The sequence below is a fragment of the Melospiza georgiana genome, chromosome 26, assembly GCF_028018845.1.
Source record: "Melospiza georgiana isolate bMelGeo1 chromosome 26, bMelGeo1.pri, whole genome shotgun sequence".
Lineage (NCBI taxonomy): Eukaryota > Metazoa > Chordata > Aves > Passeriformes > Passerellidae > Melospiza > Melospiza georgiana.
In genome coordinates, this window is record NC_080455.1 from 6,269,583 (window position 1) to 6,297,495 (window position 27,913).

The 27,913-nt window shown below is 52.9% G+C and overlaps 2 protein-coding genes and 1 long non-coding RNA gene across 6 annotated transcripts; 1 reads left to right on the forward strand and 2 right to left on the reverse strand.

Annotated features, from left to right (window-relative positions):
• Positions 1-1,264: 1,264 nt before the first annotated feature.
• TICAM1 (TIR domain containing adaptor molecule 1) lies at positions 1,265-3,391 on the forward strand. The gene has a single exon (XM_058041062.1). The coding sequence runs from the start codon at positions 1,289-1,291 to the stop codon at positions 3,389-3,391; it is 2,103 nt and encodes a 700-aa protein (XP_057897045.1). The 5' UTR covers positions 1,265-1,288.
• Positions 3,392-6,546: 3,155 nt separating this feature from the next.
• Positions 6,547-10,433, reverse strand: FEM1A (fem-1 homolog A). The gene has a single exon (XM_058041050.1). The coding sequence runs from the start codon at positions 10,389-10,391 to the stop codon at positions 8,397-8,399; it is 1,995 nt and encodes a 664-aa protein (XP_057897033.1). The 5' UTR covers positions 10,392-10,433; the 3' UTR covers positions 6,547-8,396.
• A 279-nt stretch (positions 10,434-10,712) lies between these two features.
• On the reverse strand, positions 10,713-27,259 carry LOC131093771 (uncharacterized). 4 transcript variants are annotated; one of them, XR_009115612.1, is made up of 6 exons: positions 26,940-27,258; positions 25,164-25,214; positions 22,703-22,777; positions 19,893-20,006; positions 19,502-19,626; positions 10,713-11,158 (listed from the first exon to the last, which is right to left on the reverse strand). It is a non-coding gene; the product is annotated as an uncharacterized LOC131093771 (long non-coding RNA). The 4 variants fall into 4 exon arrangements; XR_009115613.1 differs by lacking the exon at positions 10,713-11,158 and adding an exon at positions 11,812-12,242 and having other exon boundaries at positions 26,940-27,259; XR_009115614.1 differs by lacking the exon at positions 10,713-11,158 and having other exon boundaries at positions 19,220-19,626; positions 22,703-22,780; positions 26,940-27,257.
• Between the last annotated feature and the right edge of the window lie 654 nt (positions 27,260-27,913).

A 27,913-nucleotide genomic window follows, 5' to 3' on the forward strand; every position in this document is an offset into this window, starting at 1 on the left:
TCCATTCCCTTCCCTTCCCCTCCTAGCTGACCCTTTCCTTCCCTTCCCTCCTTTCCCGGCTGCTCCCCTCCTTCCCTTCCATTCCCTTCCCTTCCCCTCCTAGCTGACCCCTTCCTTCCCTTCCCTCCTTTCCCGGCTGCCCCCTTCCCTCCCTTCCCCTCCCGGCTGACCCCTTCCTTCCCTTCCCTCCCTTCCCCTTCCTGCACCCCGGCCCCGGGAAGGGAGGAAGGGCAATTGGGCAATTGCAGGCTTTTCATGAGACAAGAAAACAAAACTGAAATCGGAAAGTTTTCTCTCTAGATGAGAGTTATTTCGGGGCGTTTGCTGGAGCTGCCTTTAAATAGGGAAATATTCTGCAGCAGGCTCAGGCAGCGCCCGGAGCAGTGTGGGGACCCCACTCCTCCCCTCCAGACACTCCTGTTTAATTAAAATCCCATCAGAGGCCTGGGGTGAGTGCAGGGGCTCCGGGATCACCTGTGGATGGGGAAGTCTCCCAATGAAAGCAGGACGTGGAGCTGCGGGGACAGAGTCCAGAGGAGGCCCTGGAGCTGCTCCAAGGCTGGAGCCCCTCTGGAGCAGGGCTGGGAGAGCTGGGGGTGCTCACCTGGACAGGAGCAGCTCCAGCGGGAGCTCAGAGCCCCTGGCAGGGCCTGAAGGGGCTCCAGGAGAGCTGGAGAGGGACTGGGGACAAGGGATGGAGGGACAGGACACGGGGAATGGCTCCCACTGCAGAGGGCAGGGCTGGGTGGGATATTGGGCAGGAATTTTTTCCTATGAATCTTCCCTGGTAACACAGGTTATTGGCTGGCAAGGGTTTCCTCTACACCGGTTTCATTCCTCGACTGCCATCACAAGGAGCCTGCAAGACCCCCTGGAAGCAGCTGCCTGAAGGAGACATTTGGATTCACCTAAATATAGCATTATTTCATCAATTATCTTAAACCAGTTGTAATTAATGTGAAATGAATGCAAAGAATGTGCTCTCTTTGCTTAATCACAGAGTTGGGATAATGCACAGAGCAGTGGCACAGCTGCAGGCATGGAACAGATGCAGAAACATTTGGGAGGTGTGAGAGAGAGCCTGGCAGCTCCAGAGCATCCCCAGTGCCCACAGCACCCCTCTGAACGCTGTCCTCTGCTCTCCTCACAGGCTGCCAGCACTGGGAGACCCCGGGCACTGAAGGTTTGTGTGGCACCAGGAGTGTGAGTGGGGCACTGCCAACCCTCTGCCAGAAGATGCTTTTCCCATCCCTGCTCCAGTCCGTGCTCTGGGCCAGCAGCTGCTGAGATGGCACAGAGCGCTGAGGTGCAGCCCAGCTTCGAGGACGTGTTCAACATCCTGTCCCAGGCCCCTGCAGAGAAACTGCTGAGCCTCAAACTCAAACTGAAGTACCTGGTACCTGGGCCCTGCAGCAAGTTACTGCAAGCCATGGTCCTGCTCACTCTGGGCCAAGAAACGGATGCAAGAATTTGTCTGGATGCCTTGAGGGATAACCGGGCAGCCCAGTACGTCCAGCAGATCAAACTGGGCACTGCAGGAGTGCAGGAAAACGGAGAGGATGTGCAGCCTCCCCAGCTGGATGCGGGTGCTGTGGCACTGCTGGCACAGGTGTACACAGTGCTGGCACAGGAACAGCTGTGCAGTCCTGAGGCCAGGGACAAAGCCTGCCAGGCCAGCAAGGACACCCAGCGGGGGACACTCAACAACATCCCACCCAAGGAACAGGACAACGAGGGCTCAGGGGACAGGTTTGGGACACTGAGATCCCACGAGGACGCAGCATTTCCCCACACAGCCAGCTCCCACTGCATGGTGAGGAGCTCCCCAGTGGAGATCAGAGGCAGCTCAGACCTTTCAGGCCCACGGACCCTGTGCTCTGTGGGGAGCTCCTCCCTGTCCAGCCGTCTGGAGATCAGTGCATCACCAACAGTTGCTTTTCACACCCAGCCCTCTGTCCCCGAGTGTGTCCCCTGGCCCAGCCGTGCTGGACACCCCAATGGGGACACAGAGAGCCACGACCCACAGGAATCCAGCTGGGCCAGCACACCCAGCTCTGCCCCTCCTGGGCAGGGCACTGCTGCTCAAGAGCCCCAGCCAGAGAAGGTGCTGCAGGTCAGTCCCTGTCACCCCAGCCCTCTCTCTGTTCCTGAGACACCGCTGCCCTCGGAGCCTGCCCAAAGCAGTGACGTGTCCAGCACAGTGACAGAGCCCCACGCACCGAGGGAAAAGCAGCATGAAAAGCAATTACCTGCTGATGTCCCTGACTCAAGGGCTGCAGTGGATACTGCCCCTGCCCTCGTGTCCATCCAGGACTCCTACATTCCACCAGGCATTCCCTGTAACTCTGCTTCTATTTCAACCCCTTCCCTTCCTCCTCCTACTTATCCCTTCTCCTCAACTCTTCCTCCTCTTCAGGAATCTCCCTCCAAACTATCATATCCCCCTCCCCTGCCTTCCTCCCCCTCTGCAGCCAGGCCTCCTGCTCCCCCAGCCACGGATCCAGCAGAGCCAGATGGTGCCAAGTTCGTCTCATTTGTTGTCCTGCACGCCAGTGAAGATGAGCTTGTGGCCCACGAGGTCAAGGACCTGCTGGAGAGCATGGGGGTGCCCGAGGGTGCCACAGCCAGTGGGGATTTCTTCATCGCCGGGCGCAGCCACATGAGCTGCTTCCAGGACGCCTTGGAGAACTCTGCCTTCATCATCCTCCTGCTGACCAAGAACTTTGCCTGCAAGCTGTGCCTGTTCCAGACAGACACTGCTCTGATGCAGTCCATCCTGGACCCCTCCAAGCTGGACTCAGTCATCCCATTTCTACCCAAGGCAAACGCCCTGGAGCGCAGCCAGATCCCCATGATGCTCAGTGCGCTCGTCACCCTGGAGGAGAGCTCTCCTCTCTTCCCCAGGAAAGTGCAGAACACGTTCAACCCCGAGAGGATCAGGGAGAAGAGAGCCATGTGGGAGCAGCTGCAGAGGGAGAAGAAAGCCATGTGGGAGCAGCAGCAGAGAGAGAAAGCCATGTGGGAGCAGCAGCAGAGGAGGAAGCTCCAGGCACGTTGGGAACAGCACCAAGCCCAGCAGAACCTGGCTGCCCTGAGCCTGGGCTCTCCTCCCTGGGTGCCTCCAGCAGCACCACGGCCACCGTGGCCAGCAGGGCCATCAGCCCAACCCTGGTGTCCCCCTGCCCCCATGGACCCCCCTCCTGCTCAAAGGGGTCTTCCCCCTTCCCAAGCACAGCTGCCCCCAGGCCACTACAACCTCACACCAGGCCAGGCACCCCTCATCATCCAACATGCCAGCATGGTTCAGATCGGGAACCACAACGTGATGCAGGTGGGCACTGCCCCACCTGGGCCAGGGCACAGCCAGGAGCAAGCCAGGCACAACCTCTGACCCAGAGACAAAATCCACTTCAAATCCTGGATTACAGTGATTCTGCTGGCACTGGGGCTGTTATTCCATGCATCAAGAGTGCCATTTTCCTGAAGCACAAAAAATTCTTCAATTTTTGTTGGAAAAAAGATGTGGTGATCTCTTGAAAATGTTTTTCCTTGTGCTTATTTTCAAGTAACTGAGAAAATTATTTTCTTGATTGTCTGGAACTACTTGAAGATTTTATAAATAAATTTTAATTAATTTATTTATGTTCTTCTGGTTCTTTCCTGTAGAATTAGAAAAGGGATGTCAGGGATATATGGAAAACTATTCTGCATGTTGGCTGGAGGGGCTGGGAGATGGCACTGACCAAATGACTTGAGGGCCAATCTGCAAGGGATGCTTTGGGAAGCTGCCTTTAAGGAAAAAGCAGAATGAAAAACCAAAACCAGTGAGCAGAATAATGCAGAAGGGTGGAGAAATCCAGGAATGGAGAGTGGAAGGGGTAATTCTGCAGGATCTGAGCAAGGGATCTACCAGGGTGGTACCTACTGAGCTTTAACACCAGGAGGGCACCTGGAGCAAAGCCCTCGCTCCTCCTCCCGTGCTCCAGGCACGGCCATTTTCCTGATCGTCAGCAGAGGTCACCCCAAAGCCACCGAGAGAGGGAAACGGGGCTGTTCCCTCCCGGAGCAGAGCCCGGAGCCAGCTCAGCAGGGCAGAGCTCCAGGAGCCACTCCCTGCTAACGTGGTTGGGATCAGAACTGGGAAGTGACCCCATTGCAGTGACCCCATTGCAGGGTGACAGACACCCCATTGCAGTGACCCCATTGCAGGGTCACCCCCCATTGCAGTGACCCCATTGCAGGGTGACACCCCAATGCAGTGACCCCATTGCAGGGTGGCACCCCAATGCAGTGACCCCAATACAGTGACCCCATTGCAGGGTGACACCCCAATGCAGTGACCCTATTGCAGGGTGACACCCCAATGCAGTGACCCCATTGCAGGGTGACACCCCACTGCAGTGACCCCATTGCAGGGTGACACCCCAATGCAGTGACCCCACTGCAGTGACCCCATTGCAGGGTGACACCCCAATGCAGTGACACCATTGCAGGGTGACACCCCAATGCAGTGACCCTACTGCAGTGACCCTATTGCAGGGTGACACCCCAATGCAGTGACCCCATTGCAGGGTCACCCCCCATTGCAGTGACCCCATTGCAGGGTGACACCCCAATGCAGTGACCCCAATGCAGTGACCCCATTGCAGGGTGACACCCCAATGCAGTGACCCTACTGCAGTGACCCTATTGCAGGGTGACAGACACCCCACTGCAGTGACCCTATTGCAGGGTGACACCCCAATGCAGTGACCCCACTGCAGGGTCACCCCCCAATGCAGTGACCCCATTGCAGTGACCCCATTGCAGGGTGACACCCCACTGCAGTGACCCCATTGCAGGGTGACACCCCATTGCAGTGACCCCATTGCAGGGTGACACCCCAATGCAGTGACCCCATTCCAGTGACCCCATTGCAGTGACCCCATTGCAGGTACCCCTGCAGGTCTGTGGGTGCTCCTTGGCTGTCCCAGCAGGTTCCAGGAGGATCCAAGCCCATCCCTGCCCTGTCAGGGTTTATTCCACACTGCAGCCTTGGTCCCAGAGCCCTCTGAGCCCCAAGCCAACACAAGTGAGACAGATGTTATGAAATCCTTGGAGGAGGCTCTGAGCTGCCCCCAGCTCTTGGCTTCCAGCTCTCAAAGATTGGATTTTAACTCTGCAGGGCCCAGTGACAATGGGTTAACTCATCCACTCCTTCCAGAGCTTCTGGCATCCTCCAAGTGCTCGATTTCCTTTGATTTTCCTGGTTTCTCTCCTCCACAGCACCATTCAGAGTTGCTGTGTTAGTGCAGTTCCTGTCCCCTGCCGCTGGTGCAGGACAGTCCCTCCCCTTGGGAGCCCTCCCCTTGGGAGCCCTCCCTTCCCAGCTCTCTCCTACTATAAATAATCATGCAAAATTAGTCAGCTGGAAGCTGCTCCAGCTTGTAAACAACCTCACACAGCCCCATCAGCGTGCCTGGATCACACACAGGGGAGGCAGAGCTGTGTCTGGGGTACAGGAGGCTCTGCAGCCACCACAGCCGAGGAAAAGCTCCTGTCTGTCCAAGAATTAACAAAATAATCACTGAAACATTGCCCTGCTCCTCACAACTCTGTGTTTTGCCCACATGGAGCTGGCCCTACAGTCAATCAGGCCTGTTCAGTGTAATTACCCCTAAATCATGCAGTGATTTCTTCCACCCTGTAATTACTATCAACATTTAATTGCTGGGCCCTCTATGTAATTACAGATTATTTGTGTGTTTAAAAAAAAGTGAAGCTTTTTCCATCGCACAGAATTTTCTCCTCCTTGGGGCTCTTGCACCTGACTGGGTCCCCCAGCTCCCTGACCACGAGGGTTCCAGAGCTGCTCCTGCCTGGATTAACCCCTTCCCTCCCACCTCTCTGGGCGCAGATGGAATTGCCCTGAGGCCACCTGGCAGCTGCTCTCCCACACCTGGACATCACCTGCAGCACAGGAGGGATGGGACAAGCACAGCCCCAGGCTCTACAGACACTGCCTAAATGGCATTTTTACAGGAGGGCACCATCCTTCAGCAAGAAATAAGGATGGAGCAATAAACAACAGGTCAAAAATTCAAATATTTTATCCACCCACCCTCCCTGGAGAAGACCAAGCAGTTTTGGGATCCAGGTCTGTGTGTGGAACTAACTCCAGTACCATTAATTCCTCTGTTTTTACAATCCCTGATGGATTTGGGGTTGGAAATCAAGTGTCCCTCTTTCTGCTTGCTGTGCCCACTGCCCCACATGTGTAAGGCAGTAATTCCTGAATCAACACAGATCCTCTCACGTTGTTTGAGTTGCATCAAAATATAAGGCAAAACACAGAAGAAGAGGAGTAATTTCAGTGTCACTGTTACTCTTTTCCAGGGGAAGTTTACCAATGCAGCACAGATTGGTTTTTCACATGAGTAACCATTAAATGAACCAATCTCACCTGAATTCTGTACCCACAGTGTCCCATCCCTGGGAAACAAACTGAACATGAGGGAAAACACCCGAATACAGAGGCTTATCAGGAAGAAGTCCAAGGCACTTGCATTCTAGCAGCCATTTTTTGTTTTATTATTTAAAGTTAAGAGCGCTCATCAGCTCACAAAGGAACAAATCCCATTCCTGCAGTTTAGTTCAGGTTTCAGCCAAAAGGAAAAAAAAAAAAAAATAGAAGGCAGCTAAACTAACTCTGCACTTTACAGCTCAATTCAAGTTAAACCTCCTTGCTTTATAAATAAATGTTATAGTTAACACTGCAAAATGTACTGGCAGATCTACAATACCTTGAAGGGGCAGAGAGCGTGGTTATTGAGGCTGATAAATACAAGTGGAGAAGCTTCAGGAGCACAGAGAGCGAGGGTGGGGCCAGGGGTCTGCTCTCCCAGGTGGGCCTTTCCCGGAGCTCCAGGCAGCTGCTCCCCCTCTCAGCTGTGCTTCCCACCCTGCTCAGGGCCAGGGAAGGAGCCACAGGCTGCCCATCACCGCCTGCATGAGGACAAACTGCTGGAAACTCTTTGTTTTCCACCACGGAGGGGTCTGCTCACAGGGGCAAAAAACCTGCCCTGAGACTACAGAGTTAAAAACAAGGTGTGTGCAGATCCTCATCAAAGGAAGGAGCTTGCCCAAACAGCAGCCAGGTGAGATTTCAAATTCCACCTTGGAAGTAGCACCATCCTCAGTGAAGTTACAAAAAAAAAATTAAAAAAAGGAAAAAAAAAAGAAAAATACTCAAAAGCCCAAACCAGCTGCTAAGAACCCACTGCATGAGATTTCAGAATGGGGCAATAACAGAGCCCAAGCACGTGATACTAAAACCTCAGAAGGACAAGGAGGCACCTTCAACTTTCATTTCTTGCTTCTTCCTTCAGCCCATCCTGGTGCAAACCCACCACAGACACTCACTTGCTTTCACAGCCCCCTCCAAGCACCTCCACACTGCAGGCACCTCCTGGCCTAAAGGGCTTGCAAGAACTCAGTTTTGAAAATAGCTCAAAATGTGCTGTTTTGGCTCCCAAACCATCCACATTCACCCTTCCAGCTCAATCCCTGCTGGAGCCAAAGCACGTTCGTGCTGGGAATGGAGCAAATGGGTGTGCAATGGACAAGCCAAGGGCCTGAACACCACATCAGGATTTTGTTCTTAGTTTTTTCCTCCCCATTCATAAACTACAACATCTATGGATGAAACTGTATAACCAGAACTGACCTTCCTCTATCTTACAGGATTGGAGAAGTCTTGCAGCATAGATAGGGCCTGGCTCTACGAGAGAAAAAACATCCCAGCTTTATGCACAATCATGGAAATCTCAGGCCTTTAACAACATTTGCTACTTGGCCAACCGAGAGAGACAAACCCCATCCTCAGCACACCCAGCCCTGTGCCACCCCTGGGCAGGAGCCCCTTGGCTGTTGGGCATGGGCTGTCCCAAACCTGACAGGAGGGAGGGGAAAGGATTAACTGGAGGAATTTCATTCCTCACTCACTTTCTATCTGTTGGGTGTGTGGGGTGGGAAGGGCCAGAGCACGTGGTGGATGTGTAGCTGCTCCAAAGCTGAACATTGAGTTAATCCAGCACTAACAGAAAAGGCAGCAGGTCCCAGGGAATCTCCATTTCCATCCTCCTCAGGACATGATGGTGGCACAGGGAAGGGCAGGGGCTGTGGCCTCTGTGGACAGAGTGCACTGGAGAGAGCTGGTACCTGAAGGTGACAACGAGGGACAGCCATGACCTCTGGGGCCTCCTCCTCCCCTGCCCCGACACGCCAGCTGGGTGGTGACAGATGGGGACAAAGCTCAGCACAGCGACAGCCCTGGGCACTTTGGCACAGCCAGCCCGAGCCCTCCAGCTGCACAACCTCAGCGGGGCGGGACAGGCTGGGGACCATCGTGTCACGCCCTAGTGCAGCTCAATGAAGGCTTCCAGCTCCTCGGGGATGAACCCCTTGTAGGGAATCTTGTGCTTGTCCAGGGCGCGAGCAGCAAGGCACTGGAGGGTGATGTAGTTGAAGGGCTGCATGGTGCTCTTGGTGAGCAGCTTCTCGTCCAGCAGCTCGTAGGCCGTCTGCTTGAAGGCGTTGGTGGCGTCCATGTGCGCCCCGGCCTCCATCAGGGCGCTCATGATCAGCGGGCAGTTGTTGCGGGCGGCCACGTGCAGGGGGGTGTTGTTGTCATAGTCCCGGCTGTCCGGGTCCGCCCCGCACTCCAGCAGCAAGTTCACCACGTGCAGGGATGGGAATTTGCCCACGGGGTACCGCCCCACCGTCGTGGTGTCCTTGTCCACGGCCATGTGCAGCAGGGTGAAGCCGTTCTTGGCGCGGGGGCTGCACTTGAGCAGGCGGTAGATGGTCTGGCGCTTCTGGTGCTCCTGCTCCGGGGTGCACTCCACCTTCTCCAGCAGGAACACCAGGTGCAGGATGATGGCCAAGGTCTTGGTGAACTGCGCCGAGTCGGCCACGGGGTCCTTGCCGTGCACCAGGGCCCTCTCCACCTCCCGGACCCCCTTGCTCAGCACCCCGATGAGGTCGGAGAAGCCCAGGTGGGTGGCTAAAGTGCCTTTGGAACGGTCCTGGAGCACGTAGGAGTAAAGCTCGGCAAAGGAAAGGAAACTGCTGGCGGTCATGGGGCTGAGGGGCTCCAGGTTGCCTTGCTGCATGTCCAGGGCGTACTTCCACAGGTTAATGCAGCGCTCGAAGTTGCCCGAGTCGGCGTAGACGGCGCCGCGGTAGCGGATGTAGTAGGAGGTGTCGGGGTGGGACGGGCCCAGGATGCGCTCCCGGATCAGCAGCGCCTGCATGCGCATCTCGTCGGGGTCGGTGATCAGGGCCTCCAGCTCCTCCAGAGAGCTCACCTCCCGCGAGTAGTCGTAGGCCAGCACCAGCTGCCGGGGCTCGGGCTTAGGCAGGTACTTGCCGCCCTCGCAGCGCAGCTCCATCGCCCTGCGCCAGTACTTGTGGGCTCCCAACAGGTCTCGTTTCTTGTCCACAAACGTGGCACCCAGCAGCTCCAGCGCTTCCACGGCAGCCTCTCGAGTGCAGAACACGTTCGGGACCTCGTCCTGACCGGAAGCCGAAGCACCGCAGCCCTCGCAGCCCTCTTCAGTGCAACCCCTCTGATGGCTCCCACCTGAGGCGCAGCCCCCCGCGGCCTCGTCCTGCTGCAGCCCCCCCTGGATCAGGTACTCCACGATGTTGGTGTGGCCGGTGACACTGGCGGCGAGCAGTGGGGTCATGCCATAGCCGTCCTTCTCCATGCGGGCCTTGGAGCGGAGCAGCAGCTGCAGGATCTCCAGGCTGCCCGACTCGGCGCAGTCGTGCAAGGCCGTGTTTCCCTTCACGCTGCGCCGGTTCACGTCGGCCCCTTTCTCCAGCAAGTACCGGGCGATCTCCCGGTGCCCTTTGTAGCAGGAAATCATCAAGCACGTGTGGCCGTGCCGGTTGGCCACCTCCAGGTCGGCCCCGCGTTCGCCCACCAGGTACCGCACGATCTCCAGGTGCCCATCGAAGCAGGCGGCCCGCAGCGGGGTGGAGTTGGTCAGCGTGGTCTGGTTCACCGAGGCGCCGTGGTCCAGCAGGCTCCGCACCACGCCCAGGTGCCCCGCAGCCGAGGCCGCCCACAGCGGCGGGGCCCCCTCGATGGTCTCACCGTCGAAGCTGACGGAGCCGCCCTCCTCCACGCGGGCCCCGCAGTGATCCAGCAGGTACTCCACCACCTCCAGGTGCCCGTGCCGGGCCGCGATCAGCAGCGGGGTGCTGCCGGCCCCGGGGCCGCCCCCGCCGCCGGGCCCCGCCGTCAGTGCCTCCAGCTCCTCCCGGCTGCGGCTGCCCAGCAGCTTCTGCAGCAGCTTCAGCTTCCCGTCGCGGGCCGCATTGTACACGGCCGTGCGCAGGTCCATGGAGCCAGTGGCCGCCTCCAGGCGGCGGCGGCGCAGCCCCAGCGCGGCGCGGGGCGAGCGGGGGGCGGCGGGACCCCCCTGCCCTCAGCGCGGCGGGACCTTCACCGCCCGGGCCCGGCCGCCATCTCAGGCTGCGCCGCGGAACAAAATGGCGCCGCGCGGGGCGGAGCGCGACGCGCGGGGGATGATGGGAATTGTAGTCCCGGGAGAGGTGCTTTTCAGCCGACTCCGCACCGTGCGCACTCTGTTTCCCAGAAGGCAGAGCGGGCGGGAGGAGAGGTGGGAAGGCTGTGCACCCTCTCCTTGCGGGGCATGCTGGGCAGCGTAGTTTTCTCGGCCCGCTGCGGTAGCGCCGCTCACGGGATTGTACCAGAGCCAGGACTACACTTCCCAGCGCGCCCCGCGCGGCCCAGGCGCTGTTCCCGTGTGTTTGAGACTCCCAGCGTGTGCTGCTTTCATAGCGGTTTTATTTCTCTTAAATCCCTTGATGTTATGGCACTTCAAAACACAGCGGCTGCACAGCATTAATGTGACGTGGTTTAATTGCAGGTTTTATGAAGCCATAATGTCCTGAGCTGTAACGGAGCCACATGGATGACGCAGGCCAGTCTGCGGCCCTGCACCGCTCTGGTGGTGCATTTTAAAGTACGAGTTTCCTGCCTTGGAAGTGGCAAAGCCTCGTCTCCACCAGCGAACACAGATTTAGTCGCTCCAATTTCCCCCACGGGGCATTAGGTCCAGCTCACTCCATCCCTGAGCGACAATACCTGCCCAGAGTGAGGGAAATCACTCAAGCAATAAATAGCTCAGCTTATATGAGCAAAGCTTTACTCACCAGAGTCTATTTTTAGGGCATAAATTGAGTTTAGGTGTCCCTAATCTTTATACAGAGAACTGGCACAGGGTTTCTCCCATTGTATTTTATTTATAGCTGGTTTTTTCCTACCCAGGGAAATAAGCTTAGTCTCATTATTTCCATTATTATTATTCTGTCTGTCATGATTATTATTATTCAGTCCATCCACCCGTTTTAGGTCTTGTCTGGAATTACAGTGGATTATCCCACTGATGCCTGTTGCCTTCACACAGAATATCACTTTTGTTGCTAAGAAACTGCTTTTGCATAACAGGCAGCAGGAGCCCAATTTTCACTCCAGCAGCTTCTGCAAGTCCCCGGGAGCAGCAGCAGCAGCTGCTCCTGGAGCAGAGTGTCCGTGGCACAATTCCCACTGCAGGTCTGTGCCCGGGGATTGTTCCCTGGGAGGCTGGGATGGGATTCCCAGAGCAGCTGTGGCTGCCCCTGGATCCCTGGCAGTGCCCAAGCCAGGCTGGACATTGGGCTGGGAGCACCTGGGACAGTGGGAGGTGTCCCTGCCATGGCTGGGGTGGCACTGGGTGGGCTTTGAGGTGCCTCCATCCCGAAACTTCCTGGAATTCTGTGGCACAGCGACTTTGTGTTTGAGAAGAAAAGGGGCAAAGGTGCCTTGAACACCTGCAGGGTGTCTGTGCTGAGCAAGGGCAGGAGGAACCAGGAACCCTCCAGCTTGGAAAAGTCCAACCTCTCCCCTCAGGGCCGTGGAAACACAACTCTGGGCACGAGTCCATCGTGTTTGCACCCAGGAAAAGCCCCACGAGTTCCGTGCGAACGCATGTGGTGTGTCAGGGCACTCCTGGGCTGTGAATGCCCAGCCTGGGAGCGTCCCTGTCCCCCGTGAGCACAGGCAGTGCCACCCCCAGCTGCCAGGCTGTTTGTGCTGCAGGTCAAGGCACAGACACGGTGACATTTCCTCTCCCCGCCGGCTCTCGTGTTGCCATGGTGACCAGATGCACTCGCTCTTTTATCTGAAGTATCTATTAACCAAAGCTTCCTATTAATTTCCCCTCCACAGAATCCATTAGGAATTCACCAGAACACCACGCAGGTTTTTAGGTCCCAAACCCAGCTCTGGGTGGGCTCAGAGACGTCGTGGGGTAAAGTGCAGCTGATGGGAATGGGTTTGCCATTAATAAGAGATTTCTCGGTAATGAGGGAATAAAGAGCAGGAGGAGAAGTGGCACAGCTGCCTCTCCCTGCAGATCCCTGGGTGTGGAACGTGCTGGAGCCTCAGGAACTCACCCCAAACCTTTTATAGACCAGGGCTCCAAGCCTGGCCTTGGGCACTGCCAGGGATCCAGGGCAGCCCCAGCTGTGCCAGGGCCTGCCCACCCTGCCAGCCAGGAATTCCTTCCCAAAATCCCACCCAGCCCTGCCCTCTGTCCCTGGAAAGGCATTCCCTGTGTGCTGTCCCTCTGTCCTTTGTCCCAAGTCTGTCTCCAGCTCTCCTGGAGCCCCTCCAGGCCCTGTGGCTGCTCCCCTGTGACCTGTGCCATCCCCTGAGGCTGCCAGGGACCTGTACCTGCTCCCAGGTGATCTGTGCCATCCCCTGAGGCTGCCAGGGACATGAGGCTGCTCCCCTTGACCTGTGCCATCCCCTGAGGCTGCCAGGGACCTGTACCTGCTCCCAGGTGTTCCAGCTGAGCTCCAGCTGCTGCTGCTCCTCCCTGGAGCTGCCGGGATCCTCCCCAGCTCAGGAATTGGGTGAATCCCCACAGCTGGGGCAGGAACGAGGGGCTCTGAGCCCCCACATCCCTCCTGCAGACCCCACGGGGGACACCCGTGTAGGGTTTTTGGGATAACACAGAAAAAGCCCCAGCCAGAGTTCTGGGAATGAGAGGGGAGTTAAATCCCCACGGGAGGAAGAGCAGATAAAAAATGAGACGTTGTGACAGGGCTGCCAGGCTGCGTGGCAGGAGGGTTAATTTTTTGTGAAACTGCCATTTCATATTCCCTTTCAGACAAGCAGAATTACACGGTGCTGGCTGCTGCAGGAGGAGCATAATTTCCTTCACAGAAATAATGACAGGGTACTTAAAGAGCAAGTGAATGGATGGCTGAAGTACTGGGCAGAGACTTCAGAAATCCAGGATGAGCCCTCACCTTTACAGAAGGCTCCTTTGGTGACCTTGGGCCAGTCATTTAATCTTCCTGTGTCTCAATTCCCTGCCAATAACACAGGAATAATAACTGTTCTCTGCCTGCCTGGCTTATTTAGGCTGCAAACTCAGAATTTACAGCTCGTGTTTGCTGGGCTTTGAGGCCCAAGAGCTTCAATCCGTGCTGAGGTGTCTGGGGCAACCACGGGGTACAATGTGGAGAAAAACAAAGGGCTGGGATGGATGGTTTGGAACATCCTCAGTGTGAAAGGCTCCAGAATTCCTGATCCATCTCCTCCCTCAAAATGTGGAGAAGTTTGGAGCTGTGCTAAGAGTTCTAAAAGCATCAAAATCATTTAGGAGCAGAGCCCATAGTGATTTATTGAATCCCCGAGTTCCTTCTGAAGCAGAGAGTGGATAATTTAGAAACCTGCAGAAATTTCCTTTGTGCTCAGTCAGGGCTGCAGCAGCTCCTCAGGTTTTTCAGTGTAAATTGAGGTTCCCGTGTACCCAGGTTTTATCCATCTCCAGCTTTCAGCAGTTTGTGTGATTTCCCGAAGGCAGGAGAGATGGGTCCCTGCTCCCAGAGCCGGTGAACACCAGATTGTCTCTATAGTTAAGCAATTTGCTGTACAAAGGGAACAATTCTAAAAATAGGCAGAAATGGCACCCTGACATTAGCAGGAACGATGACCCAATCCCCACCTTGCTGCAGGGCCTTTGTCCTGTAACTGCCTCCATCAGCAGGGCTCTGATGACATTATTTTCTGTGCTTCTGTGGGGCACAAGGCTGCAGGTACCTGCGAGGGGGCATTTTGATCAGCCTGCCCAGGATGAACACGCTGGGGAGGCTTCTGGGGGAACACTAAATCAAAGTTTCATTTGCATCAGACGCCAGGCCGGCCATTGCAGCGCTAATGGCTGCACTGCTGCCCTCGACATTTGGTGTGGATTTAATCTGGCAGTGGGGAAGTAAAAAACAGGGGGAGAGAGAGTCCTTGTGGTTTATGAAACCTGCATCTTTCCTTTCAGGCACTATCAAATGACAGCGATTTGTACAGGTTTAAAACTCTTCTGGCAGCAGATTTCTGGCTGCCCCTGCATCCCTGGAATGTCCAGGTTGGACATCAGGGCTTGGAGCAGCCTGGGATAGGGAAAGGTGTCCCTGCCATGGCAGGGTGGCACTGGGAGAGCTTTAAGGTCCTTCCAACCCAAACCATTCTGTGATTCCTAAATCACACCTGCCACAGTACCAGTGATGTGGACAATGCTGAGCCAGGGGAGTTAAAGAAATAAAAAGGAAAAAGAGAAAAGTGCTCGACAGCACGAACAACCCAAATTATTAAAGATATTTCAGTGCTTTTACCACTGGCCTCGGCAGGATTCAAGAGTTTCATTTTCACACCTAAATACCTTTGAGAATGGAGGCTCTGAGTGGTGTTGGAAATTTGTTCTTTTTATATTTTAAGGCCCTGCTGGAAGCAAAGGGCTCAGCTCTCCAAACAAGCCCTGCCAGGCACTGAAGGCCCAGCAGTGTCTGGGTGCCCTGACCCTGCTCTGGTGTGTTTTGGGGGGTTCCTTGGCTCCTGTGCTGCTTTCAGCTGGGGCAGAGTGAATTTCCTTCTCAGTGGCTGCTCTGGGGCTGTGTTTGGGTTTGTGCTGATAACTCAGAGATGTTTTTGTTCTTGCTGAGCTCACCCAGAGCCAAAGCCTTTCCTATCCTTGTCCAGCCATGCTGAGGAGGGGCTGGGGGTGCCTGGGACTGACCCAACTGACCCCAGGGATGACCACAGGATATAAATGGGGCCAAAGGAGGAATTGGGGGACATTTGGACTCCATGAGGAGCAGAATCAGCTCACAGGACAGGAGCTCCAGCAGCCCAAAACACGTGCACACCTGGGCCGTGGCAGCCTGGGCTGTATGGCAGGCTATGATTTGTTGTCACCTTTACAAACACAACAACAAAATCACTAGTCTTCCACACAGAGCCAGGCCAGGAGAGCAGCCATTCCTCCTCAGGGACGTCTTCTCCCAGCATCCTTCCTCAGTTCTTCTCATCCTGCAATCCTTGCTCCTGTCACTCCTCCAGGGGCGGGTGCTGCTCTTCGCAGCGTTCCTCCTGAGCCCACATCAAAGCTGCCTGTAATCATCTCTCCAATTTGTGCTGTTCCCATGAGTTTCTGCTCCATTTCCTCGCTCCAGAGACCCTACAGGGACACCAGGGCTCAGCAGGGGCTCCTCTGCCTCACCCTGGGATAAACTTCTCCAGGAGTGCTCTGACAACTGTCTCCCACCTGAATTTGAGTCTGACTACAATAAGCAAATGCAATGTGTGCTGGGGAACACTGGAGAAAAGGACTCTGCAAAGGGAAAGATAATGATAGTGCAGAGATTCCTGGAATCCCACTGAGGGGCTGATTTCAGCAAGGAAAACAAACCCCTTTTGCTGTTCCCTTTCTCTGGATTTGTTGATGAGCAATCTTTGGTTCAGGTCCAGCTTTTCTTTCACTGCCCAGGTTTTCTCTGTGAATCCCTCAGGTGGATGAGGTGTGGAGAGACAGCGCTGGCTCACACCCAGGGAAAGGATCTGACTTCATTCCTTGTCCAGCAGAGCTGTGCTCACCCCAGCCACTGAAATCAGGCAGGGAACAGCCTCTTCCCATCCTCACCCAGCTGTTTTTGGGTACTTTTGTAAGCAGATGGGGGGAAAGGGAAAGAAATAAAACAATTCCTCAGCAGCCTTGGCTGCTCCTTCCATGGGAGGATGAGGAGGGTGCAGCAGCAGGAGAGGGTTTGGGTTTGCTCTGCTGGCAGGGGCTGTGCCCTGTGGGAGCTCATGGGGAGCAGTCCCATCCCTCCCTCTCGTTTTTATAACATATGTGCTTTCTATGGACACTTTATTCTAACTCCAGATGGGTGTTTCAGTCTGGGGATTTGTGCTGCCCCGAGATAACAGCCCTTTGTGCTGGCCTAGGTAGCAGGAGTGTTTGTGATAGCTGGGGCTGATACCAGCAGATGTCCAGGTGGTCTTATTTAACAGGGAGCATTAGTGATACTGCCATTGTCCAGGAAATCAGATAAACACGGGTCCAGGTGTCACCCAACACCCTGTTTGTGTAAGGACTGAGCCAGCTGCTGAACACAGGGGGATGTGTTCTGTACAGAACTGCTGTCACCCCAAACCTCCTGGGTAAAATTTAACCAGGAGCTGCACTTGGATGATCCTTGCGAGTCCCTTACAACTCAGGATATTCTGTGATTCTAATCTGAATATCAAGTGGAACAGTAGTGAGTATGCAGTGAAAACATCTGGGGAGTGAGACAATATTTAGAAATAGAAACTCAGGACAATTCAGTCTTCAGCCCAAGATAACTGGAAGAGAGAATGAATTGTAAAGAAGAATGAGTTTGAGAGAGAAGACAGTTTGGGAAGTGCTGAGCTGGACTGGAAGTCCAGGTGACCAGGACACTTTTCAGTCCTTGTTCTGGGACACAGCTCCACAAAGGGATTTACCACAAATCACTGCCAGACAGTCAGGTAAAAATCAAGACAGAGATGTGAGCAAGAGCTCCTCTCTTGGTTTCACACCCAGCCATCCCTGTTCAGAGTGAGGTAGGTGTTCAGTAGGAGACATAAATTGCAGGCTCAGAGGCATGTGAGGTTTCTGTCTGGAGTGTCTCAGTGGGGCTGTATTTCTCTGTGTGGTGTTTGTCAGGAGGGATCTGCCACTCCTGTTTGTCCCAGAGATTTCAGGGATGTGGCTCCTTGTCCTGGTGGCAGCTGGATCTCACCCCTCTCCCTGACACTGGGAGGCTCCTTGGGAATTATTTCTAAGGATGGGAGCTAAACTTAGCTCCAGACCACGGGAAAAAGCCTGTCTGGAAAGAGTGGGGACTCTTGGCCTGCAGCTATCTCCGAGCAGGCTCATCACAGAGAGATCCCCAGCTGCACTTCCAGGCTGTAAATTAAACAAACAGAATTTCCTGCACACCAGACCACAGGGAGGGCAGAGAGAACAATGTGGCCTTATTGCTGTTATTTCCTTTGGTTTCAATCTCTGTCCTCTGCCCTCCACCTCCTCCCCAGCCCCGTGTCTCCCACTTTACCCGATTTGTCATTTATTACCGTGCTTTAAAGAGAGGCAGGGGGAAAAATGCTCAGTGCAAATTATATTTTGAGCTGTTGTGCTTTGCCTCTTTGGTGGATAATAAATCTCTCTGGCAATGCTCCTCTGTATAGGATTTGTCATTAAATGCAATTAAACAAACCCTGCAGGTGTCCATGATCAGGCCTGCAGCAGCCCATTCACAACTGCAATGTTATTATCAGCCTGACAACAAAACAGCAGATATTTCCTGAGCTCCTCTGATCGATGAGCTTGCCTGATTTGGAACTGGAGGGAGGAGAGAAGGGGGACCAGAGCGGTTCAAATGCTCTTTAGACTTATTGATGGAAAAGTCAAAAAGCTGCTCGGCAATCAGAGGGAAGGTGGAGAGAGAAAAGGGCTGAGGGACAGAAGGGCTAAAAGGGAGAAATGAGAGAGGAGTGTTTGGGAGTCAAAAGGCAGAAACAAGGCGAGTTATCACATGGTGCCCTTCCACCCAGACAGCTGGTTCATGCACAGCACTGGAGTTTAGGAGGCAAGGAGGGTATTTCAGGGAGGATTCTATGGCACTGGGGCTTTCAGTGTTGTCATGCAGCCTCCCTGCCCAGCTGGCACAGCAATTCCTCTCACCCTGGGACAGGACTTGACTGGCAGGTTTTCCTGCTGTCCAGGGATGTCCGTCTGTCTCCACAAACTGCAGCACAATGGCTGGATCAGACACCCAACTAATGTCAAACCCCACCTGGAACAGTCAGTGGGACTGGACGGGGCTTGGAGCTACCTGGGATGGTGGAAGGTGTCCCTGGCCATGGCAGCAGTGGCACTGGGTGGGCTTTGTGGTCCTTCCAGCCCAAACCATTTGGGATTCTGTGACTCTCTGAGTGCAAGTTCTTCCCTATCCTCATTCTCACCCCGAAGCATGTCCTGGCACAGCTTTGGGAAGCTGAGGAGGTGCTGCTGACAGGACTTGTCCAAAGCAGATGCAGCAACATTCACACCAGAGTTGCCGTGTGCTCTGACAGTCAGGAACAGGAGGAAACCTCCTGTGGTTTCTGTGAGCCATCCCAGGCAGCCTGTGGAGTGTGAAGGTCAGGGATTCACAGGGGACTGGCTGCCATCGAGTCCAGTGAGAGAGAAGGATTTGCCAGCACCGGTGGAATCCTTCTGCCTGACTCGTTTGCTCAGCTCAGCCTCGGGGCGCTCCCAGGATGAACCCCCGGCCCCTCCTGTCCTCACCCCAGGAATCCTGGTTCAGCCCAGCTCATTCTGGGCACACAGGGAATCGCAGTGACAAGGGACAAAGCCCACATTGCTGCTCTAGTGCCACCTAAACCAATGGATTTGGGGTTGGGTAAGGGGAGCCAAGGGTACCAGTAGTGCCTGTGGAGAGTGTAAGGGGTGATTATTTACTCCTACAACAAAAAGCTTCTGCAGGGGTCTTTGATTTAAGTTTTAGAGCCTCATCTCTACACTCTGTAGAATGTAGGGGTGATTATTTACCCCTACAATAAAAAGCTTTTGCAGAGGTCTTCGACTTAAGTTTTAGAGCCTCATCATCCCAGACAGCCTGGAACCCTGCTTGCTGCCATCTGAGGTCACACTGGGGTTGTGACAGCAGCAGCCAGCAGTTCTGTCATCAAGCCATGGGTGTCAGAATGAGAATTTCCCTGGAGCCTGCACCTAGATCCCCTTCTTACAGCCAGAGGGACAAGAGCTGGCACATCCCAGGGCTGGGGGCTGCTGAGCAGAGCCAGTGAGCTGGGCCTGCTGTGAGCCCTCACAGACCCTGCAGAGCTGCAGATTCCCATCCCGGGAGCAAATCTAGGGCAGGATGGAAATGCACAACTGATCGGATCGACTTCAACAAACACCTTTTCCCCCTTCTTTCCACTTCTCCTCCTCCCCACCTCCAGCAGCTCCTCTCTGCGCGCTGCTCATCTCCCTTTGTGCACCTCTTACCCGCACTCTCCTCTCTAAACAGGTGCAGTTGCCACTCAATAGACTTTAATTACCACTTCAAGGGCTCTCACCGGGGTCTGCGGGAGGGTGGAGATGAATTTTCCCCAGGATTATGCGTGTGGCTGAGTTCTCTCTTCAGTCAGATGGTGATGCTGCTGCCAGCCAGGATCCTCCGAGAGATCGCTCCTCCGCTTCTCTGTTCGTGTTAACAAAAAGGAAAACTGCTGCTGAAGGGGAAAAAAAAAAAAAAAACAAAAAAACAACCCAGCCATTACCTGGATTAATTAGCAGGACAGCAAATGGGTCTGGAGAAAAACATTACAGAAAATTTACAGCCCAGGAGTCTCAGCTGGGCTTCCAAACTATTATTCCTTGCAAATCAGAAGTGGAGAGCTCAGCATCTCGGAAGATTTCTGTGGGAGACTGGGCTCTAAAAATACAAGTTGTTTTTAAGCACTTTACCTTTTTTTTTTTGCTCCGTGCTGTTCCCATCACGGCTCACTGGAGAGACGTGCTGTTAATGCATCCTGCTGGGACCCTGGGGATTCCTCCCAGGGAACGGGGCTTCATTCCTGCCTGTGATGGAGGAATTATTCCCAGTGTTTAACTAGTAACAGAACATTATTTTTATTATTAAGATCCTCTTCAAAAGGCACTGCTGCAGAATGCAGAGCAGCTTATGCCTGTCAGGACTGCCTGGAGTTGTTTGCCCAGGGTGTGAGTGCACATTTGTGGGGATGCACACAGAAATTTGGATTTGTGCTCCTCTGAGATGATACATGCAGAGAGGAGCTGGGAATATAACAGCATCTTTTGGGACAAGGGAGATTTCCAAACATTGAAAAAATCGTTTCTTTCACTCAACATTAACATTTCTAATTTTTTTTTTTCATAAAATGAAATGTAGAAAGAAGATTTTTTTAATAGCAAATTAAGCAACAATTTGTTCTGCTGCAATTAAGTTTGTTTTCCTAAACAAGAAATTCAGCAAAACTTGGGAAATCTTGCAGATGTGTTTTCCATGAAGCACTTTGCCTAGCTCCAGAACAGCTGGGTGTGTGCAACATCTGAGCCTCTGCTTGGCTTCTGTGCCAGGGCTGAGCTCATCCCCAAACTCAATGGCTCAAAGTGCAGTAACTCTGCAGAAAGAGCAGAGTGACCATGACACCTGGGAGCCCTGAGGGATCCCTCAGTCCCTGGCAATGTTCTGTTCCTCTTTCCTCAGGCTCAGGATGGAGCTGTGCCCTGAGAAGTGAAGAGGTGGAGGAGCTGGCCTGAGATGGGCAAAGGAAATCACAGGTTCCCACTCACGTTTCTCAGGTCCTCTCCTTCCCATGTAACTCATTCTTTCAGCTTCTATGATTTAAAATCCTTCTGCCCTCATCACCCCTTCCTCCCACCCTTCCTTTCCTTGGCAGGAAGATTTCCTGCATTTTGATTTCCAGGCCCATCTCCCACATGTTTTCCTGCCATTTCTGCAGGACTGGGGTGAACATTGATCACAGCCATCTCAAGCCCATCTCTCGTTTTTCCCAAAGAGCCGATGGAAATGTCACCCATGAGATAATAATCATGTTGCTTACATCCCTTAATTGCTCTCAAAGTACACCTAGAGGCTTCAGAGCCTCTTTGAAAGGCAGGTTCTGGCCTTTGGCACATTATTGACAGGCTGTTGATAAGCCCCTTTGTTGAGAAGCAATTTTGTCCTTTTTCCTGTACAATTTTTTGTTTTTTTTTTTTTTTTTTTTTTAAAGACAGCCCTTTCAGAAGGAGTAGATTTTTAAAATAGAGCTGAGCTTTGAACGAGCAGGCATCAGAGTTATTCCCAAGGAGCAGTGGCACACGTGGGAGAGGAGAGCTACCAGCACACTTCATGCAGGACTCTGTGCAGGAAATCAAACTGAGATGACAAATGGCTTCATCCTTGTTGCTTTTTAGGCCTTCCCCTCCCAGCCCTGATAATTAGATGTTTATTTGCAGTGTATTACTAAAGCATTGGACATCTTGCGTGTTCCAGTGCATTGTTCCATGGTCAACAGGAGAAAGTGGACATTTCAGCTGTGCAGTGACTCATTTGGATCTATTAATGATAATTCTTAGGGGATTTTAACACCTGCTGATAAAAGTGGACTGAGATTTCCTCATCACAACTGCGCCTCCTGGTCTCAAAAGCTTTGCGGGTTGGGGCAGGGACAGAGCAGAACCAGGCACACAGACAGAGCCTCATCCCTGAGCAATTCCCATCCCAGAGGACACACAGGCTTTTAAGTCACCTTTTTAACAAAGATTTATTTTAATGTGCCCCTGATGTGAGCCAGGGTCCCTCTGGGGCAGATGCTGTGGGTCCCTCTCAAGGTAACCCCAGCACAGCCTCAAGCTCCACTCTCCAACACAACCCTGAGCAAAATCCCCAGGCTCTTTGCAACTCAACCCCAGCCCTGAGAGAAATTAAATTCTTTCCTTTCTGAAACAATGTCCCTTGGAATGATTTTGCCCTTAATGAGCCCCGACTGGGCTGCTGTGTTCTGGAGCCACTGGTGTGCATGTTAACGAGGAGCTCTCTCCGAGTGAAGTGTGGAGATGGCTGGCCCTGTAATGGGAGTCTGTTCAGCATCCTAAGTCCCACATTAGGCTGTGCCTGTAGGAACCCTGGCATGTTCCATGGAGACTGCCTGAAGGTAATCATCTCTCCTGGCCGTCCCTAACCAAGTGCTCAGCTTGCAGCTATTCCAGGAACTGCTGCAGACATGATAAAGTTTAGCCCCTAATGCGTTCACCAGCAGCAAGGTGAGGAAAGCGCCTGTTGATTTGGGATGAAAAGGGAAAGGCAAAGGGCTGTGGTATCCACAGAAACCTCCATCTCACTGGGATTTGGGTCTTGAGCCCTGGAATTTCATTGTTTTCTCTGAGTGGGTTCAAACCATGAGCAATACTCAAAAAACATCATCTGCCTCAAATTTATCTTTGAGTCCTGCTTGATTCAAATGATGCATCCCAGTACTTCCCATCCCAGAAACCAATTTCATACATCACATCCACTTAAATACACACAGTACAACAGGTATAGGTAGACACACACACACACATATTTAGATTTGTGTGTTACATGGAATTAGTCCATTCTTTAAAAATTCTGGAAAAGTTCTTCCAAACCCATTCCCTCATTGACAGACCAGCAGAGAGATATAACACTGCTCTCCTAGAAAAATACACCAGCTCATTTCTATTTGAAAGTTGTGAACTCATTAGCTGGCAATTAATGTTCCACCCACCTGTGCAGCCCCTCCTGAGGTCACACAGAACCTGCCCAGAGCTCTGAGCCCGCCGTCGTCAGCGCTGGCTGAGAACTGCTGAGATAAAATGTTGTCTGAATTAGATGGGGAGGATTAGAAAGGTGATAAAAGCTAAGCCAGGAGAAAATCAGACGATAAATAGGTCTGGCAAGATAGATGGATAATCTTCCTCCCAGGCCAAACCTGACAGGATAATCACCTTTTTCTGTTCTCTGGTTCCATTTGCTCTCAGATCACCAGAGCTTCACAGATATCACTGAATTTGGTTTTCTGGTACCCTGAAAATGGGGATCACTAGGTCTGTCTTTATGGACAAGGGATTTGAGGCGCCTCATTTAGGAACAGCTTTAGGTTTCTGATGAGGGTTGCAAAAATCAGTCAAAGCATTGCCTTTTCTTAGCTTGTGTCTCATCTCTTGCTGTGCCTCAGGCAGGGCTGAGGAGAGCTGGTCAAAGCAGAGCTGCAGCCTCCTTTTCCCAGCTGAGCCAGAGTGGGAGTCAGTCTGTCCTGTCCTGTCCCCAGCAGCTGTCACAGAGCCAGGCACTGTGCAAGGGCACAGCTCTGCTGGGATCTGCATTCAGCCCCTCACTGTCCTCCTGTCCCCTCTGTCCCCTCTGCTTTCAGGCTACAGATTATCTCTGAGCACATCTAAACAACTCACTGGAGCAACTGAAAACTCTTCAAACATTCCCACTTGGGAAAGGGTTTGTCTGAACTGGCCTTTGCTCTCCTTGCTCCTGAAAAATTCCCATTGCTCCTGATCCATGCAAGGTGTGAGCCTGCAGAGCCCTGCTCTTTGCTGAAGCTTTCTTCCCCCAGATGGGGACTCCTTGTCTGAGGAGAGCAACTCAGGATAAGTTTTCCATCTCTTTGTGGCATTGATTTCTCCATGAACAATCGACTGGCAGCACAGAGCAATGGAATATTTGATTAGCCAGAATTACAGACCACAACATTAATAATTTTGTGAGCTGAACTGAAAAGATTTGCACTTGTTCTCACTGGGAATGGTGCAATTTTCTCCTTTCTAAGAGAAACTTTGCTCTAATGGCAGGGTGCATTGTCATCCCACAGGAGCAGGTATTGACTATTGCCTCTGAGTTTGGGGGGCCTGAATCCATGCAATTTTCACCTGGGCTGGAATCTTGTAGGTGGACTGTTCATCATGGCTCTGGATTTTCAAAAGAATTTAGCAATTTTGGACACCTTATATTTGTGTTTGAGACACTCTGAAAGGGACCGATTACAAGAGGCAGGTGCTTAGAAGTCCCTGAAAATCAGGATTAATTGGAATATGTCATGCTGAGCACCTGAAAACAGTAAAATGCTTTGGAAAATCACAGGGGAGGGAGTTGTGCTTCTGAACATGACTTGGGAAGAATGTACAGCCTTAAGTAACACAGGATAAAGAGATCTTTGCATAACATTATGGAAACATCCTTTAATCCTCAGTGCAGCCAAGTGCTTGACTTTAGTTTGATTCCCGAGGGAGTTCAGTGCTGAAGTTTGTGCATTTGTATTCTCCTGAAGTGGGGCCTGACGTTGTGTGAGTTACTGTAGGTTTATGAAAAATTCTGAGTCTCCAAATGAAAATCAATCAAAAGGCAAAGTTCTCTTCCTAAGGCCAGGGTTTGCTGCAGGTCCATGTGTTCACCTGCAGAGCCACAGACTGGCTGTGCCATGGAAGAGCTTCTCTTTGCCTTTCCTGAGCCAGAGCTCCAGAATCAGAATCTTTAAGTGCTAAGCACACACGAAATAAAATTTCCATGTCCCAAGGAGCTTTAAAGTCCCTTCCAACCCAAACCATTCTGTGATTCTGTGATGTGGGTGAGCAGAATGAGCAAAGGATTTGCTCAGAGTCCCCCGAGATGCCACTCTGGCCAGGGACTGTGAAGCCTGCAGGGGTGGGGTGGGTTTGGTGGGGCAGGTGCTGTGTCCCCAGTGCAGCGTTTGAGAGAGGCTGCAGGTGAACCCTGGGGCAGAGCACATCCCTGCCAAAGGCACCACAACCTCACCCTGTTTATTATCCAGGCTCAGAAGCTGTGGCGGATCTCGTGGCTGAAATCCACTCTCTTTTTCCTGCTGGGATTCCCAAGCACCTCCCAGTCTCCCAGCCACTACCAGATGCCATGATTGCAGTGGAGTGGCAGCGACACACAGACAAATATTTGTGCAAGGCACACAGAGCCAGGAGCCTGGAACATTGGCTGTGTGCTGGGAGGGGGGAGGCCAAGAAAAAAAGGATCCTGTCTTTGACAGGCTTTATTTCTATTGAATTTTAAACAATAAAAATCTGGAGGGTGTTTATTTCTAGCAAAACTTCAAATATTTGCTTCCAGCAGGTGACATGGAACCCTCCTGCCAGATTCATTTCCAGTTTACTCATTTTGAAGAATACTTAAAGGGTCAGGAATTAAATTGAATTAAGTTCAGACCTTACCCTGAGTCCCCTGTTCTTCAGAGACCTCTGGGTTGGATCCATCTATGAGATCTACAGAAAATTGCCAGTAAAAAAAAAATAGTGACAAAATACGCCCTGAACAAATGGAAATAAAACTTTGATTAAGCAAGACTGCACAATACAAAATTTAGTTGGCTTTGAGGGTATGATATCACCTGTCCTACTATTTTTTATATTAAATATGAAATCTGATTAGGTAATTTCCCAGAATGTGGAGATAAACCATAAAAGCAGGAATAGGTATTTGGTACAATATCATTTTCTGGCTTCTTCTGCATGGCTTTTTGGGGCAGGAGGTGAAGAATATAGGATTTTTTCCCCCTTATTTTACAGCTGTATTTCAAGGAGAAAAGCCTGATATTGGTGTTGGCAGAGAGAAGGCAGTGCCCAGACTGAACCTCAGCAGCTGTTGGGAGATGTTAGGAGATTTACAGAGAGATAACAAAGATATCTCTCCACTCCAGTTCCCCAGGGAAACATTCCCACCCTTACTTTGTTCAATGTCTATAAAATATGTCTAAAGGTTATGTGGATAATCAAGGCCTGAAAGGAAATAATTTTCTTTTCAAGTGTTTTTCTTCTTTTTTCCCCAGAAATATTTAATTCTGAGGTAAAAAAATAGGAGTTTTCTTAAAATGGAGAACAGCTTTCCTTTCCTCTGAGAGGCCAACATCACTCAGGAAAAATACAAGTGTAAGGACAGATGTGGCCAGGCTGAGCCTGGATTCAATCACCTTGAGCCTCTGTTCAGCAAAGTGTTTAAATACACATTTAGTAGAGCTGGGGGAGAATTTCTAATGAACAGGGATTCATTCAGGGAATATCCCAGCTTCCAAAAATGGACATAAAACAAATGCAGCAAATCACTTCAGCTGGCAATAGCTCTGTGAAATGTTTAATTTCCAAAGTGCTCAAACACTTGAACATTTTATCTTTTTTATTTTCTAGATTAGATCATTGGTTTAATAATCTAAAGAGAAAATAATGTTTTATTTCAGTGTGAGACAGAGATAAATACTTTGTTGTTTTAGTTTTGTCAAAATTAAAAACAAAAACCAACCACTATTTAAAATTTGATCACACTCAATTTTAAATTTCTTTTCTCTGGAGGCAAGCATTTTGGGAAAAAATCCTCTATGATTTAGCCATCGAGCACTTCAAAAATAACACAATCTGTCAATGGACCCAAAGTGTGCCACTACTGCAAGGCAGATTTTGAGTAGCCAGATAGAATCAGTCACGGAGGAAAAATAATTTCAATTAACTCTTCATGAAGCATCATCTCCCAACAGTACCTTGGTGAAATGTCCTGTTTCTCCTACAAACTAGGGAATTTTAATTTTAAACTTTACACATGAACTACCAGTCAGACACATTTTCAAAACGAGAGCGTTGGGTTTTCCAGAATAAAGCTTTGATGCTGAGCAGACGTGAAGTGCGGGTTACGTTTGGATTCACGCAATCACACCGCGCTCCCAAACGTTTCCATTCCCAGCCCTACCCGAGGCTGTGAGTGTCTCTTACCTGGGGATGTTTGAAACCGCCTCCATCCCTTCCCACCTCAGCCGGCCCTTGGCTCCCATCCCGAGCGGCCGCGGGCCCTGGGTCGGTGTCGGGCAGGGCTGGATGGGGACGGGACCGGGGCTGGATGGGGACGGGACCGGGGCATCCGTGTCCGGTACCTGCGGGCAGGTGACCGGGCTGTGCCGCTCCCTTTGCCGCTCTCCCGCAGAGCCCCCTCGGGGCTGCACTCACCCGGCCCGGCGAGCATCCAGCGCCGCCTCGGTGCCTCCGGTGGGCGGAGATGTCCCGGGAGAGTCCTGCCCGCGGTGCCGGTTCCCGGTGCGGCCCCGCCGGGCGCTGTCCGTGGTGCTGATCCGCGGCCGCTCCGGCTCCGCTCGGGCTCTCCCCGGTTCGCTCCGGCTGCCCCAGGGCCGGCGAGAGCGGCCCCGTCCCCGAGCGCTCCCCGGAGCCGCCCGGCGGAGGCGGGAGCGGCTCCACAGGTGGCCGAGGAGCCCTCGCGGCGTCCCCGAGCCGCCTCCGCACCTGCGGGGCTCCCCCGTGCCCGGCTCACCCGAGCGGCGGAGGGGCCGGGGAAGCTGCCCTGCCTCTGCCTCGGGGCTTTTATGGCCCGCCGGGGGAGCGGCGGGCGGAGCGCCCGGGCGGGGACTCCGCGCCTCGGCCAACGGCGGCGGCCGCTCCGGGCAGTGCGGCAGCATTACATCATGTACATCATGGGCCCGCCCGCCCGCTTCAGTGTAAGAGTCTCACCGGCCCGCGGCACCGGGGCCGCGCGGCAACAGCTCCGGCCGGGCGGCTGCGAGCCCCGGGAACGGGGCAGCGCCGGCGGAGCGCGCTCCGAGCTCTCCGTGGCGGGGGGAACGGCCCGCGGGGAGGGAGAGCCCGCCTGGCTCCAGCGGGAACACGGAAGGTTTGCTCTGTGCCGGTCACTCGCTCCGGATTCCCCGGGACCAGCCTATCCTCTCCATCCTGTGTCCGTCAGAGCGGGGGCTCGCACCCGCTGGTTTCCCACTCATTATCATCCTGTTTTGGGGCTGGCATAAACCCCAACCCTCCAATTCTTCCCAGACACACCAAACTGAAAGACAGCCCAGCTCTGAGTAGTTGGAATCTGTTTGGACCTCTCCTGTTTTCCAGAGCAAGGAGGTCAGGAACTACTCCCTCAAGTGTGCCAAGGAGCACAGCTTTCAGCACTGAGAACAAATTAA